The sequence below is a fragment of the Protopterus annectens genome, chromosome 3.part1, assembly GCF_019279795.1.
Source record: "Protopterus annectens isolate FY-2018-M chromosome 3.part1, PAN1.0, whole genome shotgun sequence".
Lineage (NCBI taxonomy): Eukaryota > Metazoa > Chordata > Ceratodontiformes > Protopteridae > Protopterus > Protopterus annectens.
Genome location: NC_056732.1, coordinates 1,653,247,859 through 1,653,270,090, shown reverse-complemented (window position 1 = coordinate 1,653,270,090; position 22,232 = coordinate 1,653,247,859). Strand labels below are relative to the sequence as shown.

Here is a 22,232-nt window from a genome sequence, read left to right as displayed (position 1 = left end):
ATGGAACTGACAGTTTAATGCCCTCATGGTTAAAGTGGCTGAGGTATACACCTTTTCCCCCCACCTTTCTAAAGCTCTGGAATCTCACTCTGAAGGTAATGGGTTTTTAGCAGTAGACGCCTTAATTCCCTTGGGACCCTGTGAAATAGTTTCTGGGTCAGCAGTATGGCTTTTGTATAGGAACTGGTGTGAATCAGGAACCCGGTAATACCTGTCTGGTTTAACAGGAGCTGGAGGTAAGGAATCTGGGTTGAGGCTGGCTTCTGTGTACACATCATCTAATATATCTAAGACAGGAGGGATAGCCAGAGGCCTATGCTGGGGGAGCAAGAGAAAATCCCTGAGCCTTTTCTTGGAATCTGAGTAATCTTGGCCTTCCCAGTGAAAGTGTTCCCTCAAAGTATGTGAGGTTTCCCCAAAAGAGTAGTCCTCAGGGGGGGGAGACCGAGGGAATAGACTCCTCTGCATCAGAGTCTTCAAAAGGAGAATATGTATATTCCTGGTCCTCAGAATGTTCAGAGGTAATAGAGGCTTGATCTGAGGAAGGGTAGTCTTCCTCTAATCTGGGCCTTTTGTCCGAGGGGGGTTGAGAACCCCTGATAAGAGAAATCAAATCCTCAGCCATTTTGAGCATCTGTTTTTTAGGCATGGGGCCTTGAGAGGGGGTCTGTGGTCCTTGTTTTTTAGTTTTCATGGCTGCTTTAGATTTTGTGAAAGCCTTAACAGAGAAGGAGGAAGGCCTGAAGACACCTTAGAAATGGCAGGCCTGTCTAAACTCTGAGTTTCCCCGCCAAGAGTGGCGTCGGTATCTGTAGTCGGAATGGGGGCCGAGGAGCCTGCGACCTCGGACACAGAAGACACCGGTAATGAAGGGTTATCGGTACTCAGGGGCTGCGTAGGCGCCTCGCTGAGAACCGGAGAACCGGTAGTCGGCCTTAGCGTGGTGTCAGTAGAAGTCACAGACCTCGTATGTCGGTCCTTATCTTTGCGTCTTTTACTCAAAACTGGAGTCGGAGTATCCGACGACATAATATAATTAAATTTTTTACCAAAATAGTGATGGGCGAACTCCGCCCGACGCTTAATAGTGCGTTTGTTGAATCTAGCACAAAAACGGCAGGCCGAGACATCGTGGTCTGGGCCTAAGCAAGGAATACAGAAAGAGTGGAAATCCTTATGCGGTATTTGCTTCCCACATGAAATGCAATTATTAACTTTGTCTGACATCGGTCTGAGGCAAGAAAAGTTTCCCCAATGGGGTACTTAGCTTTCAAGAAGACTTCAGCTAAAATATTTTCATAAATCTCAGGAGCTGGCCGACCGGCACTTGCGAACTGCTTCTGCTTCGGGCACCGCGCGGCAAGAAAGACTGAAGAAGATGGCGTCGGCTGGCTCTTTTATACCCCTGCCGCACTGACGTCAGGGAAGAAGCGACGACAACCGACGCCGGACCTAGACTTTAGAATTCGGCCGACCGAGGACCCGCCTGACGGCAGGATAACCCATCTGTTATGACTGCAGCTGTATGCACGATGAACATCTGACTGTGGGACTGGTAGTTTGTTCAATGTTCAAGCCAAAACTTGTGCCTCTTTCCCGGGGAAAGCAAATAGAATAAGCTGGTAGAAATTTACAGTTTTAAAATGTACTTTTTTCTTACAAAAACACAGTAAAAGACACTTTATTTGACTTTTGGGGGGCTGGTAAAGGGTATTAAATGCAATTTCTCCATAGTAAAAAAATGGTGTTCAACTACTGTAAACAACTTTTAAACTGACAGAAAAGTGTGTTTCTGTTTAACATTACAGTTAAGTCTCCTAAATTAAAAGTAACTTTCCTAAACAGGAAAGTACATTTGAACATTCATTTTTTTATGTGGAAGGTCTCTTCCCAAAGATAACTTATCCTCCCAGCAAAGGAACACCACAAGACAACTGCTAATCTTTGAAAGCCGCAGAGGAGTGCTGTCATTAACAGCAGCAAAGCTCTAGGGCTTGGTGCTCAAACCTGTGACTTAACAGTTTGAGCACATGGAAGATGTCCTGAAGTTTGGGAAGCTAGCCAACTGTTATACCATTGGCAGACTATAACCCATACAGTTAAGACTACTGCAGAAGTGATCGATATGAACATCAAACTTTACCAGGCATTAGCATATCTCATCAAAACCCAAACTCCTACTATACATTATCACTTAAATGTGCCATGCAATGAAGTTAAGAAAAAGTAATTCAATATGGAAGAAAAACAGACTTGTAACAGAGGTCACGACATATGGCTCAGTGGATGTAATTCTGGATTCACTGGCATGGGACACGTGGGCCTCCCTAAAAACAGTCCCATGTCACTGAAGGCTACATCCTTAACGGCCAATACCAGATGTGGTGGAACAGGGATATTTGCTCTAAAATATATCTTTAAACACACAGGTAAGAAAAAGTAATTACAGTGAGAATAGGCATGGCTATCCCAAATAAGGCAGCAATGGAGGGCACAGGGGTGATCCTACAAGCCCTGAAGGAAGAAAATGTAATAGCTGTAAGGGACCAGCCTTCAGTATCCAACAAATCGCTAGGTGATTTTAAAACTACTGAACTGCAATGCAAAAAATTCTTCAAAAGATGTTTCTGATGATGGCATGAAAGCAAGGTAGGTGCTAATTCAGAGGACTTATACCAGCCCCTGAGCCCCCAGCTCTGTGACATAGAGGCCTAAAATGACTGCGACCTAGGTAACCTGAGATGGATTAGTGACTCCAGAAGGTAGAAGTGCCAGGGAGGGGTGGGTGAGGGGCATAAAATTTACACTGGTGAACTCGCATAGGAGGGACAGTTATGGCAACCCCTCGCCCTGTGATGACCTTACACTTCAAGAGGAGTGGTGTAGGCCAGCCCCCTGAAAACAGGATCTAGAGGTATGCATGGGTGGGGTCCATCAAAACCAGTGTAGTAACCCTTACAGAGCTATGATAGCGAGTGGGCATGTCTTTGTATTATGGACAGAGGTGGTCCTTTAAAAATGGGTTAGGCTACATGAATAAAATGTCCTAATGGCTGTCAGGATGATGGCTCCAAGATCAGCTCTCTCCTCACAGGCATAGAATGAGTTGGGAACAGCTCTTAACCTATGAGAAACAAATGAGACAACAGAACACAATGAGCTGATGGTCCAGGTAGTAGGGCACCAAAAATATACAAATTAAAAAAATAATATCACTTAATACATATTAAACTATATCTGTCTCTTATTAATGTGAGGCTTCATTCCTTATTTTGTTTTGGAAGCTACTATGCTGCAAACACAGCTACATGATTATTAGGTAATTAATGAGAAAAAGAGAATGATGCATTACTGGCACTGCACTATGGTTATGTCAAACTTTATAGTAAGCAAATATTTGCTCAGCAGAATGGCTGCTTTCTTTAACTGTATCACATTTTGTAGTACAACATGTAACAGACCTTGTAGTACTAATTACACAGGCTTGATTAATGTAAAATTCTGCTGATACTTTCACACAAATTACACATAGGCACCTAACTAGTGAACCATGAATTTCAGCTTTTTTTTAATCCATCACAATTAGTCACTCTCACTGATAGCATGTTAAGTTTAAAATCACATTCAGAACTTACAGCTCTTCAAAATTCTTCCAATCTTCAAGACTAATAGATGGACCTGTACTGGCAAGTGCTGCCATCAAATGAGACTGACAGATCACTAGTGCATTTCTACTCTGTCCAGGCTGGCCAACGATTAAGTCATCCTAAAGAAAAGAAATCATACAATAAGACATTTAGAAAACAAATGAAAGATCTGAGTACTTGGGGGAAAAAACACACTAATCCCTGAAAACTGCTGCAATTACATTTGCATTTTCTGATCATGCTTTTTGGATAAATTACTCATTTGCCAAAAAACACCAACAAAAACAGAAAAGCAGTCCATTTAGCGCTTCCCATAACAGTTATACATTGCAAAGAGTATCATTTTATAACACATTACAATTCATGACAGAAAACAAAAAACAGCCTCTCTATCCATAGGGTACTCCTCTTGTATTCAGAGTTGTACACCCTAGCAGAATCTCTCTTCAGCTTCAGCAAACAAAAAGTACAGACACAGACACAGACACAGACACAGACACAGACACACACACACACACACACACACACACACACACACACACACACACACACACACACACACACAAGCAAGCAATTATTATACCCAAAAAGGCTGTCAAACTCCTCAAATCTTAGATCTTCAGGTAAAGTTCATGCTATACCACACAGTAAACCTCCAAATAAGCAGTTCATTTGTTATCAGGCAATATGGGGGTCCTTACTCATTCTACGCTTGCAGACTATTTCCCAGGAATGGGTATTCTTGGCTCATGGGTTCCTTCTGGTCCCACAGTGTCTGCAGCCAAGATCAGACCAATGCTCTGTGGCTGGAGCCCCCTCTAAAAAGAGAAACAGAGATCCTGCTCCAGATGGAAATTACGACTCCTCAGAGACTGAGGGGGGAAGAACTGGATTACTTCCAACAAATGTCCCACTCAACCTCCGTTCCCAGTAATGAATAACTTCATATACAGTGTGTCTACCACAGACATAACTTATTTGGATACACACTTTGTAGAATAAAATACCACTACAAACAGGAAGTTGAAGAGGCATCACATGGCCAAAAAAAGTATTCTGATTAACTTAGTCTGGATTACCCTAAACCTGTGACAATTTCTCCAGTTACAGTCGCTCTAAAGGACACATTCTTTTCAGACATTCTTGATTGACTTTAACAACTGCCTTAGTTTCTGGTGTCAATCTAGGGGGGGGTCCAAGATATGTTGGCATGGAAGGACACAGATAAGAGACACCATCACTTTACAAAGGATGGTGGAAGTAGGATTTAAGAACACACAAACAATGTCTTCCTTAGAACCAATGCCTAAAATAAAATAGACATGGAAAACACAGAACACAATTCTGCAGTTCATGGGCATGCAAGAGTGGGAAGAGGGTTCCAGATATGTGGGATACATTACTGAAAAAGCCAGCTGAATGGACTGGGATACCTGCTGAAGAAATTTTTATAGATAACCTTTATAGGGTATTTTTCCCTTAACATCTCAGAATAGGGATCCACAGGCCCTTCCTTGTGAACTGCCAACCATACATACTAAATGAGAAGTCTCTTTCTAGAATGTGGTAAAAATGAAACATTGTAGAGTTCGGTGTGATCATAATTATCAAAAACTAGAAAAGAAGAGTTATATCTCAAGCATTAATTAAACTATGGAAGCAAGGAAAACTCAAATTCCAGCATTTATAGCCTACACAACTGTAGGCAATGTAGACACATTATGATACGCCTTAATGTTATCATTTGGGAATATCCAAGATTTATACTCTGTCCAGTGTGTTTTAATTCTGCTACCACTGGGGTGGTTTATGTTGCTTTATGTTCAAATTGCAATAGGTTTGACATTAGTAAAATTGAGAGAAGACAGCAATGGAGCATATATGAACAGCTAATGAGTATCAAAAAGAGTAATGAAACTAATGCACTTCACAAACATTCTGGTTTAGGTGCTGGTTTTAAAAAGTTTGATTTTTTTTTGTTTTGTGGAAAAGGTGTGTAAAGATGTTAGAGTAGGAAATTGGGAAAACGTGTTCTTATACACCTTTGGCAAATCAAATTAAATGCTTGGGTTTTACCTGACTTAAAATGAAGATGTTTCAATAGCTCCTGTATTAAGAACAAATGCCAGTAGGTTATACGGTAGTTCTTGACACACCATTTGTTAATTGATTTAATATTTAAATTGTAAGAAGTGGCTGATGGATTTTATTCTGATGAAGTCCTTAATCTATAAGAGAAGAAAACACTTAATAAATAAATTCTATAATGTATTTGGTTGTTTTTATTGGTTTATACCTGGCTGTTCCATATTTTTTTGTATCTCATGCTCTCCAAAGGAGCTCTTTTGAGTTAACTTTGAATGGGTGTGGCCTAAACGTTTTGTAAAAAATGTAGTTATCACCTCACACTTCAATCAAAGGTTCATATCTCTAGAATCATAAATGTTATTAGAAAACAGTAAAAGGTAAACTATTCAGCAGAAGGTAAGCTTTACAGTGACTAAATTTGTTTTATTGTAGGTCTTCAGCTAGATTTTATAAGCCACAATAAATACATATTAATTTTGTAATGTATAAACTGCTTACAGTATCTCAGTAACCATTTAAGCAACATCTGTATTGCCAATAATATTTTCTTTATACAGGTGTGTCCTTTCATACAAGGCTAAGCAGTCCTATCTGTGTCATCTGATTGCTGAGATATTTAGAAAAATCTGAAAATGATAACACAAATTAATAGTATACAAATAATATTCAGTATTTTTAGCTGCAAGAGACAGAGGTCAAACATCAATACAGTACTGTTCACTACCACTTAAGCTGTAAGATGAAATCTTCTAATACCTTGTATGTATCATGGTTTTGTAAATATTAATGCAAATATGAACAAGAAATATTTGATGCCTAGAGGTGTCAGTAGGATATAACTGCAGAAACACCTGGAAGCATCAATAGAATGTAATGAGTAACAATGCCAAAATTAACCAGGAAGCTTATGAATGCATACCTGTTGCTGGCAACAACTGTCTGGAAGAAAATCAGTGTGAATATGGAAGATATCTAAGGATATAAGGGAGCTAGACAGTAACTGTGTCTCTTGGTATATTATGTGGGGAAAAATACACTCATTAAGTGCACTAACACACTGCAGGAAATGAATTAACTAAGGTACTACAGCCTGATGCTATAAGTTCATAAATAAGGTACTTGGGTTCACTGTAAGGTGGGAAAATGTGTTCACAGCAACAGCCAAAATGTTAAAATGGGCCAGATTCCAAAAGACTTGCTTTCAGTGTTAAATTATCACTTACACTGAGAGCAGGCTGAGAGGAGATGTTTTGGAATCTGGCCACTATAGCAAGCCTGTTTAAAGATGGGCCTTGCACCTAAGTATGTCACTTATATTAAGAGCAAGTCTTTCAGAATCAGGGCAGACTTACAGTGAGAACAACTCTTTTGGAATCTGGCCCAATGTTTTTACTTTTAATTTTGGCAGTTTCTAGCTCTGTCTATGCCTGCTAAAGTTCTTCAGTGGTTATGTTACTGATCTGTACTATATCTGAAAGATACATTTTGTTAAAAGTTGAATAGCTGGAAATAGGGGTGGGAGCCTCAATTAGGGAAGATTTCTGTCTTGGAGAGTCTACATTTTCTTCTCCATGATGTAGCTACTGCAGTTTCATGTAAACAGCCCCAGCAACTGCTCTTTTAGAGGCAATTTGCTTCCTACATGGCAGCACAATAAATATTGATTACAGACTTTATACTTTCAGTAGACAATTAGCTGCTCAGTTAATATTTGAGTTTTGGCTTGCTTTAAGGTTTAACTTGGTCGAAAAAAAAATCTTCTTCTTCTTTCGGCTTTTCCTGGTTAGGAGTCGCCACAGCGGATCACCTGTCCACTCATGATTGGCAGTAGAGATTTACGGTGTCGTGTTGTCTGCTCGCGCCCAACCTTCCATGGAAGGCACAAACACACACACACACACACACCTAGGGCCAATTTAGAGTGTCCAATCCACCCATAGCATGTCTTTGGGATGCGGGAGGAAAACGGAGCCCCCGGAGGAAACCCATATAACCACAGGGAGGACATGCAGACTCCGCACAGAAGGCAACCCAGCAGAGGATCGAACCAGAGAACCTTTTGCTGTGAGGCGACAACGCTAATCGCTGCACCACCGTGGTTGCCCTTGGTTGAAAAAATAAAAGAATATCATTTTTCACTTCAAGTAAGTTGTGTCAATTTTGTTTTTCACTGAAAGAATGTTTAGCGTGAGGTATAAAGAACTATTTGTTAATTTTCTAGATCTTACCACAAAAAGACTTGGTGCAACCTTTCAGACTACAAATCCAATTAATATGAGGAAAAATACTGAGCAAAATGAACTACTACATCAGATATGAAATTATGTCCAGACAGCAAACTGTTCCTTGGAAAGTGTATACTGTATTTATATAATTATTCTTTATATCTTGGAATGTAGATTGACTTTTTAATCCAGTAAAAAGAGACAACGCTAAGCCCCATTTTATCAAGTTGCAAGAGTCATATCTTTTAGACTCTGAACATATGAAGTAAAGAAAATTAGCTTATCATAGTTTGTTTTGCTTCATATCTTTCAGGTGTGTGTAGTGCTACAGTTACACTAGAAAGCCAAAGCATCTTTTTGAGCTGATAGAACAAAGAACTGATATTGACAGCAAAACATCTTTTGGAATCTAAGATAAGTATCTTAGTGAATATAGACTTACTCCCTAGCACTTCTCAACTGAGGATGATACGGTTGCTTAGGGAATGGACTATCCCCCAAGAGGGGCTGGTAATATGTGCAGGTGTCTGGAAGATTGTTTTTAACTCAAAGTGTATTTGCATCCTCATGCAAACTAGGCATCCGCAGTAGGGAAATACACAGATATATATGCACAACCGGCTTGTGGCTATACTTAAGATACCGATCAGTCACAACCCGTATATACTTGTTTTTCATACAGGTTTAACTCGCACTTCAGTACTGACAAATATTAATGGCAAAGGAATATACTTATTCGATAACTAGGTAACTTCCCAACAGTGTTCTCAGATCATGCCCCTTTCCTAAGTGCACCCAGATAAATTATAACTGGCAGTCAGTGAAGAGTGAACTTTGTCAGGGAGAGCAATATAAGTCGAGTTTTGCAACATTAACATCAATGTTGTCTCATTTAAAGCCAAGGGATCAAGTTTTAATTCTAGAAAATATGGCCTGCAACAAAACAGATTTATTTAGGTTTCTGAGGGAATTTACATGACAGCTGACATTTACAGGTAAGCAAGCTTGAGCAATATCAAGTTATGTTAAACAATGCACAGTATGATGCTATAAGGAAGGCCATCATTGCAAAATAGAGAATTAAGCACGTATATGGCAAAATTGAAATGATACATAATAAGCCAAGCCTGCTAAAAGAGCTCTTAAACTCAGGGACTTTGCTGTTAGTCTTAATAATGAGAAATAGCTGGTGTTAAGGTTAAGATATAAAATGGCAGATGGGGTAGTTAATAAAATAAAAGACCACTTTGTCAGGCAGACTTGATAACACTCAGAGTCAGTGGCTCAGCAGACACCAAACGTCTTTGGAGCTGCAAGACTGAAAAGCTGTGGATTCATTTCCTGTTTCTATTCCTACTCTAGGTGACTGAATTAATTTTCCATTGCTGACACTACAATACAGTACTAGGGAATGCTGCACTCCTGAGTGCGCCACCCTTCAGATGAGACATTAAAATGAGGCCCCATTTGCCCCAAGCTGCTGGTAGCTCAGATGGAAGTAAAAGAGCTCATAGTACTTAATCAAGATGAGTAAACTCGGGTCTGCCCTGAAGAGCATCCACTAGCCTAGTGGAACTAACCTGGTCAACAAAAGCAAATAAACAAACAAACACTCCTAGTGATACACTAAAAAACAGTTTGCTAAATTTTATGGACAGGTGTATGCAGCAGATGGCACAGAAGCAATTAGGAATGAACAATTAGTTCAACATTTTAATTCTGTAGCTTTGAAAAAGCTTAATGAGTTCCAGGCAAAGTTGTTGATAAAGAAGTTTACATTACAGGCTGTACATCAAATGCTGAATGAAGTTGGTAAAGGTAAACTGCACAGCCCTAATGGCTTGCTTGTAGAAATATATTAACCAAGAAATGTTCCTGAATAATTTTGTAAGCAAGACTTACTATTTCTGTAATTCAGCTGACCATCCCCAACCTTCACAGCAGGAAATAACTACTGATATTTTTAAACCTGGCGAAGACCTTTTCGTAATGCCCAATAGCTCATATCCAACATGCTTATAAACTTTCCCCTGCTTCTTAGCTAAATGACTGGCCAAAATACTTCTGCTATTAACTGATATAGACCAAAGGGAATTAATATCTGCCCAAATCACTCATGACAATTTGATAAAAATTTGCTTACTTCTACAAGATCCCACCAACACCATTTACCAATTAAAACCCTGGAAGCATTTAACAAAAGATTATTTATTAGAATCTATACAACTCTATACAACTCTTTTGTAGGATAAATGAGAGAAAAAGGATAGGCAGCATTAAAACTGGCAAATGAAACATGCTTTGTATTTGACAATGGATACTCGGAAAAGGCGTGCTTAGTACCAGAAATGGCAAATGAATGAAGGAAACTTAGAATCTTTGAGTGAAATTGCCTTCACAAATACTTTGACACATCAGATAGGCTTAGCAAAATGCTTCTGCATGTGATAGCAACATATTGGAGGTGTTGGAAAGAAGAAAGGGGAGACTAGAAGCACATCTTTTGAACTGGAAAGATATTAATCCACTTTAATGAGGATATGGGGAGACTAGCTGGCAGTTTACTGAACACCAATAATGCCCTGAGTACAACAGAATTCCTGCTTAGCTTGGTTGGTGGCAAAATAAAAAGCAATCAATAGAAAATGTAAATCCCCTCAGACATCAACTGTAACTGATGTAAAATTTACGATAGGGGGAATTAAAATTATGGAAGAGAAGACCTTAACAGATTCCAGGAGTGCACGATATAAAAACAAGTGGGAAATTTGAGACAAGTATCTTAGAGAAGCAAGCGAGATGCCAAACAACTTGCAGTGCTAGCTATAGCATAGGAGTTACATAAGGACTTGTAGGAAATATTGACTGGATGGGGGATAAGTATTAGGGAATCCCAGCACAGGTTTGGGAGTGTTGGCAATGTTGGGTTGAAATGTTTACAATACCTTTAGCATATTTAGGTCTTGAGTGGAGTTGACTGTATTAAGCCAGTTGCTAGTTCCTATGAAATGTTTTCTTTTGTGGGATAAGTGGCAGATTCATTATGGCAGATTCATTATGACAGGTCTTATCTGTATGTAAGTTAATAGCTATGGCTTTTGAATTTTAATAAAATTTTTATTCTCAAAAAAAAAAATAAAACTTCTACTTCTGATCGAGGGGAAAAACACCAATTATTAGTAGCAAGTCTAGATGCTGAAAAAGTATTTGAAAGACTGACCTAGCAGTTTCATTTTCAATTACTGCATCTGAAATTCACGAGGGATTTGTTCAAATGCTTTAATCAGTATATCAAGGGGCTATAGTCAGAATACACTTGGGGAGTAAATTTCTTGCGTATTTAATTTAGGAAGAAACACCAGATAAGGACGCCCACTCTCTCCAATTTTGTTTGTTCTTTATTTGGAATACTTGGCAAGAAGGTTAAGGCAAATCTCAAACAATGGGTACAGCTTACATGTTTTTATAGAAAAGGTTTCACTGTATGAAGATTATCTTTTATTATATTTATCTAATCAAGCTAAATTTTGCTGTTATTTTTCAGGAATCAGATAAATGCGTAACCTGGCAGGTTATAAAATGAACATACAGAAAACAAGAGCGAGACAGTTCAGTTATTCACAACTATTTCTCAGGAGAATATTATCTCTTTTTACAGTAGCCAATCGCATAGCTTGTCTGGGTTTAAAGTTAGCTTATACACTGTATGAATCCGTGAAGGTAATTATGGGAGGTGCATTAGGGAAGAATAAGAATGGTTATTAAAAATGGAAGGGAACGCGGACAAAAAATATCTCAGGAGGTCTTCCTTTTGCTCTACTAGCAAATATTTGGTAAATTAAGGAAGGCTACATCTGTATTTACATAGGCAGAACAAAAACAAGACTGGCCTGACATATAATTACTCTTCCAACTGGCGTAGGGAGACCGGAAGTCCATGATTTTGAAAAATGTATTTGCTACATAAGAAGCTTTAGATGAGGGTGGAGTCTGGGGAGAAAGGGCTTTCTAAGATGCTTAAAATGAAGAATATTTGTAGAAGACAACATGACAATACTACAGTTATAGATTCAATGACACTGGTTAAACAGGTTATAAGAAAGACTAATATGCATAAACAGCTTGAAGAGTTCTTGTCTACTAATTTGGCAGGGAAATAGGGAATACACACTGGGTAAATCATAAGAATTTGAATAGATTTCCAAAATTACTATACTGCCATCTTTAAGAAATGTATGTACAGTCAAGAGACAGGACTGACCATTATATGTGGTGTGCTGGTTTGAAACAAGACCGGAACAAAACCACATGGGTAAAGTTATTAACCCACTGAATAAGTTACTTTGTGGAATGAAAATCAATTGGAAAAAATTAATTTGTGGAAACTGGTTGTAGATTTGAGAACTGTTCGTTCTTTCTAAAAATGTAACATTGCAAATGCTTAACAGATGGAATGTTTTAAGGACTATTTGACATACTAAAAATGTTGTTCATAAGTACAGCTACATTTACTCTTTTGATGATTGAGATATTTTGTGTGTATAACTGTAGGTGTTGCTCTCTGTGAATAAAATGCTTGATTGTTAAAAAACAGGGGAAAGGATTAAGCAATTTTTACTACCCCATGCCTGGGTATGACAGAAATTATCCATTCAAGTATGGGGCCCTAGTACTGCAGGCAATGATGCCTATCTTCATAGACCTATTACCCATGATGTTTCATCCAAGACTCATTTAGTCTAAACTGAAAATATCTAAAAATTTCATGCAAGACTCATATAGTCTAAAACACCTTCTTCTAATCACGTTTGACAAAAAAGTGCAGTAGGCTAATGAGAATTAATGCTGGTAGTGTTTAGGGTATTAGAGAGGAAGGTATTATAAAACAAATTAGTCCAGTGTAGTATTTATACCTGCGAATGCCCATCCACAAATTTAGGGTGTGTGCATGTGTTTTCTCTTTTCTCTGTGGTTGTGTGACTGTGGAGTAAGCCTATTTAATTAAGGGGTGTGGGAAGGGTGAATCCCCCCAGAGGGAGGTGCAGGGGAGCTTAAGATGTTTTGGAGGACTATTTGCTATATATGAAGCTTTAGATGTAACATGATTTGGCCACATTAGTTTTACATGAAATTTAAATGAAAAACTTCTACAATGTTTCCTAATACCCCAGCGATCTGGTAGTGGATACATTTCAGCCTAACTCAAGATTAGGAACAGTAACATGAAAACTGTAGGACTTTTTTTTTTGTTGTTCTTAAGTGACTTTCCTGAAGCAGAACTGTGTTGGTATTCATTTTATGTTCATTATCTCACCGTATATATAGTGCACTAAAATTAATGTACTCCACTGTGTGCACACACAAAAAAAATATATATATATATATATATATATATATATATATATATATATATATATAAAAACTATGTCACTGCAGTGGTGGTGCTGCGGTAGCATTGTTGCCTCACAGTAAGACGTTGTCCTGTTCGATTCTCAGCTAGAGCGTCTTTTGTGTGGAGACATGCGTGAATGGGCGCACCTTCATTGAAGGTTGTGCGTCAGGGCCGGCAACTCGGCACATAAAAATCTACTGCCAATCATTAGCGGACCGGAGTTCCGCTGCGATGACCCCTAACCAGGAAAAGCCGAAAGACAACAACTTTCAATGAACGAAATTACTTTACAGCAAATGTGACTTACTCAAGCTGAAATCTCCGAATCTTCAATTAACCGAAGCCACGGATTGCCAAAATCCTTTCCCTGTGAAAGGTAGCACTTGGCCACCATGGAAATAAACCTAAATGGATGAAAACTAATCCCACCAAAGTGGGGGCTTCGCCCCCTACTAAAATATACCAACTCTGAGATTGCACTACACTGATGAGAGGGCAAAATTCACCATGGTGACCAAGTGGTTCCTTTCACAGGTCTTTCATTTAGGATTTCCCCTATCCCATTCGCTTTTGCCTATTACTCTGTGCAGTCCAAATGTCTTTATGGCCTCTTCCCATTCTATTACCTTTCTTTTGCTGGTTATTTCCTCCCAATACTGAGGCTCCTTCGCCAGTTTTCTCCAGTAAACTCCAGCCCCCTCTTGACTGTTCTTTGTACCCCTAACAGCTGCTGCAATAGGAAGGGGATCAGTGGGGTAATATGTGACAATGTATGATAATGCTTGCTTGTGGAGACCCGAATTGATTTTGGATTTTAAGTTTTAACTTTTAACTTTCCAGCTTGTTGTTGTATCTACCAAACATTACAACACTACCAAAAAGGAATGTCTTCTCTTGCGTAACGTTCCTGGTCAGCAAAAGCTTAGTTGTAAACTCCATCTTCCTAGCTGCTTTTACTGCTAATCCCCATTTTGTCTTTCATATTGTTTGGCTTACTGACTTTGTCTAGCAGCCTTCTTGGGCTAATGTTTGACAGCCACTGAGTCTTCCGTCCTTATAGTTAGTCTGGTAGTATACCCATTATAATCTTATACTAAACTCACTGATCTTCATACATTCTTAGTGCATTTGGCATCTTGTAATCCCTGCAACTCCATCTTCCACCAGTGTCCCTTCTTCCCAAACTTTGCTTTTGTGAAATTCATTACATGCAAAGTAGCGTGTTTTACTGTAGTCCACTCAGCTCACAAAAGTCAGGATTGGGTGCCAAACCCTTCAAGGTCTTCATGCCAACAGAAACAGGGAGGCTAAACCCTGAGAATGAAAATGCTAGGAAAATAGTAGTAGTGATAGTAATAATAATAATTAATAATGCCCACATCCTGGCATAAACACATATAAAAACATACAAAAAAGAAGGAGGGGTGTGGAGTGGCTACTCCAGCAGTGATCATTCAAACATCTACGATTACTGCAAGTTTACTTATACAACTGTATAATGCTCATTTGGTCACTGCTGCAGTAGCCCAAGCTAAATAATTATATTACCACAGCTTAAATAGACTGGGAGGATGAAGGTCCAGGAGCCCCTGGTGAATGATCCTACCCAAGCCTCTAGTAGGCTTGAAGAAAGAATCTAGTTTGTAATGTTTTGTAAAAATATGCACAGGGAAGCAAGTTGCTGCTTTTAGAATACTTCTAGAATCCAACCCTTTCCAAAAAGCCACAGAAGAAGCCAAGGGCCTGGTAGAATGAGCACCAACAATGCCTGAAACAGTTTTATTGTGGTGAGTATAACAATAGTTACTAAATAGCCTTAGAGAATGGGCAAAGATGTACATTAGCACACTGTTTGGAGAATGACCGTTCTCCAGTAGGGTATTAATATACAAGTAATGAATGCTGAACATTGAGTCTGCCGCTTCATGGCAGCATATCAAGCTGCTGTGGAACTCGGACTGAAAAAAACTAATGGCTGCCATTATTTTACGCTCGCTAAGTAGTGCTTCTGCTTAAAAAAAAATTACAAAGTTCCTTCAATAATAGGACTTGTTAGCATCCATCTTTTCTGAAGTACAAGTGTGTGTGTGTGTGTGTGTGTGAGAGAGAGAGAGACAGAGCGAGAGACACTGAGATGATGGACCAGTGCTAGCAGCAGATAAGAGGAGGTTTGTATACCTCTCGACCTTTTAGCTCACTAAATCTGGATAAAGGCTGAAATAAAGGGGGAACAAAGACAGAAAAATAGGAATAGATTTTAAATGTTGCACTTAAAGGAGGGAGAACTATGGTTGTCTGGGCCAGAAGAGATTCACCAAAATGATCTTTGAGGGATTCCTTTTGTATCTTCAGAAGTACCTGGATATTAGCGGGAAAGGTGAAAATGCAATACAGGAACAGTCCTGTTCAAGCAAAAGTAAAGGCATCTGTCTTCCTTCCTGCATGAGGTCCTGGAATTGAATCTTGACAGTTGATTGTTCAGAGAGGAAGCAAAGAAGTCTACTTTGGGAGCTCCCCACAAATGGTTCAAATCTTGGAAGACACCCTAATCTAGTTTCCTTTCATGAGGATCTGCTCTTGTCCTGCTCAGCCTGTCTGCCACACAGTTTTGTTCTGACTGAATGTAGGATGGCTGTAGAGTGAGATGGTGCTGTGAAACTATATCCCAAGCTAACATGGCTAGTTTGCAAAGGGGGTATGAACCTGGTTCCCCCTTCCTTTCAATTTCTACATGACTGTGGTATTGTTTATAACCCCTTGAAGAGGTCCTGGGGACCAAAGATGGTTCTGAGAGTTGAGTGCCTTGATCAGGGCAAGCATCTCCTTGATATTTATGTGCTTGTACCTGATCTTGGTATCCCATACCATCTGCACTTTTATCCCTCTGGATACTGCTCCCAAGTAAAGTCCCAATTGTCTGTCTGCTCTGGAGCAGGGAGGAAGAAGGAGAGACCTGGATTTAAAGATATCTGTTGTCTCCACTAAAACATTTCTCTTCTCACAAACCCCAGGACTGGTATTCACACCTCTCAACTGTACAGATTTTTGCAGAATGTCCAGATATTTAACCTAATATTTTTGGGCTATTCCTCAGAAAATTAGTGGTTTTCTGGCAAATTGCTGGGATGATCCGAGGATTGAACTCCCTAAATAATGACATAAATTTGAGTTTCAGACTTCAAATCCTTCAGAAAATGTATGTTAACACAAACCCTGTTACTGTAGCAACTTTTCTAAGTTTATAAGAGCAATATTTAAAATCTGTCCCTCTTTTTTTGGCCTTTGTTCCCCATTTTGTCAGGTTTTGTCCAGATTTCTTGCGCTAAGAGGTTGAGAGGTATGCTGGCATTTGAAAAGATGTAGGGTGTTGATAATGGAACAAAACAGGTTTTAGATAACACTGTATCTTTCTCACGTGGAGTCTTGCCATGGGTATCATGAGAGAAACAGATGCCATGAGACTGAAAATCCTGAGGTATTGCTGAAGTCTGAATGTAAAACCTTAGAAAGAGATCAAGATAAAGATCAAATTTTCCTGTGAAAGAAAAGATCTTTGAACTGAGGTGTCTAGTTGAAAGCCGAGGAACAAAATCCTGTGTGAGGAAGACAAGAAAGACTTTTGAATGTTCTCCTGGAATCTAAGCTTCTGTAAGAGATCTCTCATTCAAAAAAGAGATTACTGACAACTTTGAAAAAGAGTCTGCCAAGATAAGCAAGCCATCTAAATATGGAAAAACATGGACAACCTGCAGCCTGCAATGAGCTATAACTGGAGCGAGACACTTCGTGAACACGCTTGGTGCAGTGGATAAATCAAAGGGTAAAGCAGAGAACTGATAATTTGATCCAGACACACAAAACTTTAACAGAAGTCTGAAGTCTGGATGAGTACGGATGTGATGATAAGCATCTTTTAAGTTTAGTGTTGTCAGGAAACTTGAAAGAAGATGAAGCGGTAAGACGTTGTGAAGTGACCTTTTGAAATTGGGTAATATCACAAAAAGGTTTAGGAAAGAAAGATCCAGAACTGATTCATAGCTTCATAGGTGTTTACTAGGCTAATGACCACAAGGGCCTTTTGAAGCCTAGCCATGCATCCCAAATCTCTGACAAGTTCTGATACCCTTGATAACTATAAGCAGTGGTTTGGAAGATGAAACATTTACAAGCTAGGACCTGGGAGATGAACCATTTACAGGTTTGCCTGTGTCCATTAGAGACATAGGTGCCAAACCAGGGCTGAATTTCCTGTTCCCCATCCAATCGTCCAGGGTGCACTTGAATTGGGTTAGGGAGGAACTCTGCTTCAGATGGATGGGGAACTTGTTCCAGAGGCGGGGTAATATCAGGGATACATAACTGTCTCCAGCAGGTATTATTTATATCACAGGCAAGGTTTAAGTCTTTAGAGCAGGTAAATTCTGGTGCTATTTGTTTTGCGGATATGAAGGACATCCATCAGAGTGGGGTCTGACAATGCCCTGTATGTCAGGCAGGGGTTGATGTTAAAGAATTTTCTTTCTTTGGCACTAAGAACATCTTTGAAAAAAAACCTTTCTCACCTAGGAAGGAGGAACTGGTTCTTTTACTAGCATGCAATGTAGAACTGGTGGAAACAAAAGAATCTGAATCGAGAATGACAAATGACCCCCCCACCCCACCCCGAAAGAAGTTTCCTCCCACTTCCATCTGTAATGGAATTCAGAACCCATTTGTCTGAAACAGTCTGTTGCCAATGGGAAGCTTGGAAGTTCAGACATTCTGGAAGAAAAAAGGGGCCAGGGTGGGAGGGTGTCAAAGTCTCGAATAGGCTTTCAGACTTGTTGGACTGTTCTTGGTTTTAGGAGGGTTGAGGCTTCTTTTTGAAACTCCCTTGCCATTTCTTCTTAAATGTCTTTTTACCTTATTTTGCTGAGATTCTTTCCTCCGTTTTTTTTTTTTTTTTTTTTTTTGTCAAAATTGGATGAGATAGAAAATCCCTTGGAAAATTTAGAAAATGTGGGCTGAAAAATCAATGATTCCATGGACCAGCTTGTTCCTTTCATCACACTTTTTGATCACCTCAGCAGCAGAGGAGCAGACAGTAAAATCTCTATCCAAGGCAAAATTTAAAATCTTTTAGTTATGTACTTACCATAACTTTAGATGTATGGGATCCATCTCGCCTACATTCTGTACTGATGGGTTCACTCGGCACGCTATACTATAGAACGAAGTCTCTTATTGGCTGAGCTATCCCACATCCCAGGATGCACCACCACTGCTTCCCCAGATCTTGTTTGTCCGCACACATGCACACACACATAGACTGTTGATATAATATTGCCAGGTGTTTCAAGATGAAACAGCTGAACTCAAACCGTCCGGTCTCTTCTGATCTCCAAGGCAGGGGGAAGGAGGGTGGGTTATTTGGAATGTAGGCGAGATGGATCCCATACATCTAAAGTTATGGTAAGTACATAACTAAAAGATGTAATGTGATCCTATCTCGCCTACATTCTGTACTGATGGGACAGCGTCCCTAGCACCTGATTCCTGGGTGGCTCACTGGAAAACACTCCTGAGAACTGTGGAACTGAAGGAAGCTCGCCCCCGAGATGCCACGTCCAATTTGTAATGAGAAATGAAGGTGTGAGGAGAAGACCACGTAGCCGCAGCACAAATGTCACTAATGGCAAGCTTGGAATGAAAAGCTGCCGAAGTAGCCATAGCCCTGGTAGAATGAGCTTTCACTGTAGCTGTAAGCTCTTTATTAGAAATGAAGTAAGTATGACTGATACACAGTCTCTGATCCACTTGGCAATAGTGACTTTTGTGATGGCTTTGCCCAATTTATTGTCCGAAAAGGACACAAACAATTGATCTGTTTTCCGTGCTTGGTGCGTCCTATCCAAATAGAAGCGAAATTGTCTGTGAACATCCAAGGTGTGAAAGATGTATTCCGCTCTGTTTGAGTACTTCGGGAAGAAAACTGGAAGTTCCAATGATTGTTGCAGACAAAAACTAGAACAAACCTTAGGAACAAAGGATGGGTTCGGTCTGAGAGATACTCTATCCTTGTGAAAAAACAGGTATGGTGGTTTGACACATAGGGCTTGAAGTTCTGAAACTCTCCTGGCTGATGTAATTGCAACTAATAAAGCAGTCTGATGTAATTGCAACTAATAAAGCAGTCTTCTAAGAAAGAAATTTTAAGTCACAAGTTGCTGCCGGTTCAAAGGGGGAAGAGGTCAGAGCACCTAACACCACATTAAGGTCCCACGGTGGAGCGGGATGAGATATCGGGGGCCGTAGCAGCCCAGCACCTTTCATGAAGGCTTTACACAACTTGTTGCTCATCAAAGGTGGTTCTATGCTCTCGTGAAAATTGGAAATAGCTGCCAATTGAACTTTGATGGTAGAGACCGAACAACCTTGATTGAACAGAGAAGCTAAAAACTTCAGAACCTCTGACACCGGGACTGCTATGGGGTCTAATCTCCGGAGTTGGGCCCAAACAGCAAATCTCTTCCATTTGCTGCTATACATTTTCTTAGTAGAAGTTTTGTGGGCCGAGGACAAGATATGTATGACTTCCGGGTCCAAAGCATGGTTCCTGACTATGGTCGGAAGAGGAGGAGCCAAGCTGTTAACTTCAACGAGTGGAGGGACTGATGAAGCTGTCCTGACTGATGGGTCAAGAGATACGGAACTTGGTCCAGGAACCATGGACCATCCAGTGCATATTTTCGAAGAAAGGGAAACCAGACTTGACAAGGCCAGTTATGGGGCAACTAAAATCATTTTGCTCTCCAAGCGAATTGCCTTCTGGATCACCTTGCGAAGAAGGGGAACCGGTGGAAAGGTGTATAGCAGACCGGTGGGCCAAGCTTGGACTAGAGCGTCCTTGGGAATCTCCCCCGGAACTGGGGTGAGAGAGAAGAACTGTTGGCATTTTGTGTTGAGGGGGGTTGTGAAAAGGTCGCAACAAGGAGTTCCCCATCTTCTGAAAATCTGAGTTGCCACGCTGTCGTTCAGAGACCACTCGTGAGGGGAGAGAATAGTTCTGCTCAGTCTGTCGGCTATCACATTGGATCTCCCTGGAATGTGTGTTGCTACCAGAAAATGTTTGGTTGCAATCGCCCAATCCCATACCCTCATGGCCTCTCTGCAAAGGGGGTAGGATCTGGTCCCTCCCTGCTTGTTCAGGTACCAGACTACTGACATGTTGTCGGACTGAATGGCAATCATGCCCTGGGGGAGGTAACTGTGTAGTGCTTGCAGCGATAGAAGCACCGCCCTCATTTCTAGTATGTTGATGTGGAGGAGACTCTCGTCAGAGTGCCACTTGCCTTGGACTGACCTGCCCAGGTAATGTCCCCCCCACCCCGTCTGGGAGGTGTCCGTAGTCAATGTGGCCACTGGAGGTGGTGGAACGAAGGGTCGCCCCTGATCCGGGTTGGAGGAAAGAAGCCACCAACGAAGGTCCTGTTTGCACGTCTCTGTGATCAGAATGTGGTGACTGAGAGGGAGATCCTGATAAGACCACTGGACTGACAGGAGCCACTGGAGAATCCTCATATGTAACCTTGCCAAGGGGACTAGGAGAACGGTGGCCGACATGGAACCTAACAGTTGTAGGACCATCCTGGCTGGGGCTCGACGTTTGAGGAGCAAGGCTCGAACTTGAGACTGTAGTGTTTCTATCCTCTCTGTAGGAAGATAGACCCGCATTTGCTTTGAGTCTATCTCTACTCCGATAAACTGAATGCGCTGAGATGGCAGCAACACGGACTTTGTCCAATTGAAGGTGATTCCTAGGGAGATGCCTAGAGATATAGTGGCTGCTAGGTTTTGCAAGAGTAAACGCCTGGAGGTGGCAGTTAGGAGCCAGTCGTCTAGGTATGGAAACACCTGGAATCCTAGACTTCTCAGGTGAGCAGTCACCACCGCCAAACATTTGGTGAACACCCTGGGGGCTGTGGTGAGACCAAAGGGCAGTGCACGGAACTGGAAATGACTGTCTCCCAGGCTGAAGCGCAAGTGTCTCCTGGACGCCTGGTCTATCAGGATGTGATTGAGATCTATGGAGCACATCCAAACACCTTTCTCCAGCAGCGGGAGAATGGATTGCAAGGTGACCATCCGGAACTTGGACTTCTTCACTGATCGATTTAGCTTGCTGAGATCCAAAATGGACCTCAAGTCCCCGGTCTTTTTTGGAACCAAAAAGAATCTTGAGAAAGTCCCTAATCCAGTCTGGCCTGCGGGGACAGGTTGGATGACTCTTTTTTGAAGCAGCTTTGAGATTTCGATGGCTGCAAGATCCCGTTGACTGGGTGGCGGGTCCGGGATTTTTTGGGATGGAGGGGGGGTTGGGAAAAGGGGATGGTGTAACCTCCGGCGATGATTCAGAGCACCCATCGGTCCTGAGTGATACTCTTCCAGGCCTTTAGGTGCTTCGAAAAATGACCCCCGACTGGCTCTGGAGCTGCACAGTCGGGCAATCCTTCAGGGATGCTGGAAGGTTGAGGAGCCACGAAAGGACTCGCGGTCTCCAGTGTTGCGGGGGCCTCCGCCGCCTCTGGGACCAGCGTCTTCCTGAAAAATTTCCCCCTCCTCTGCCTCTAGAAGGGGGATCGCTCTGCTGTGAAGAGTAAGGCTTTTGAGATTTACGGAACCACATTTTCCCCCCTCTTCTAGCCTTGGGATAAGGCCTGAAGGGAGTGGAAAACCGTGCCCCTACGGCAGTCAAAGTCTTACCCTCTTGTTCACAGTGAGTCAAGGTGTCCTTTACCTTGGGTCCAAACAGAGAGGACCCATCAAAGGGAGTGTCGGCAAAGGAAGACTTGAAGGCTCCTGCAAAATGACACAGGCGAAGCTAGGCTTGTCTCCATAGAG

At 41.0% G+C, this 22,232-nt stretch overlaps 1 protein-coding gene across 1 annotated transcript in view; it reads right to left on the bottom strand.

The window, feature by feature from the left end:
• Positions 1-22,232, bottom strand: part of PEX1 (peroxisomal biogenesis factor 1) — a 1,694,243-nt gene that overhangs the window by 64,752 nt on the left and 1,607,259 nt on the right. Inside the window, exon 23 of the mRNA XM_044067676.1 lies at positions 3,636-3,766. Coding sequence (XP_043923611.1) covers positions 3,636-3,766 — 131 coding nt within the window. The remainder of the gene's footprint in view (positions 1-3,635; positions 3,767-22,232) is intronic.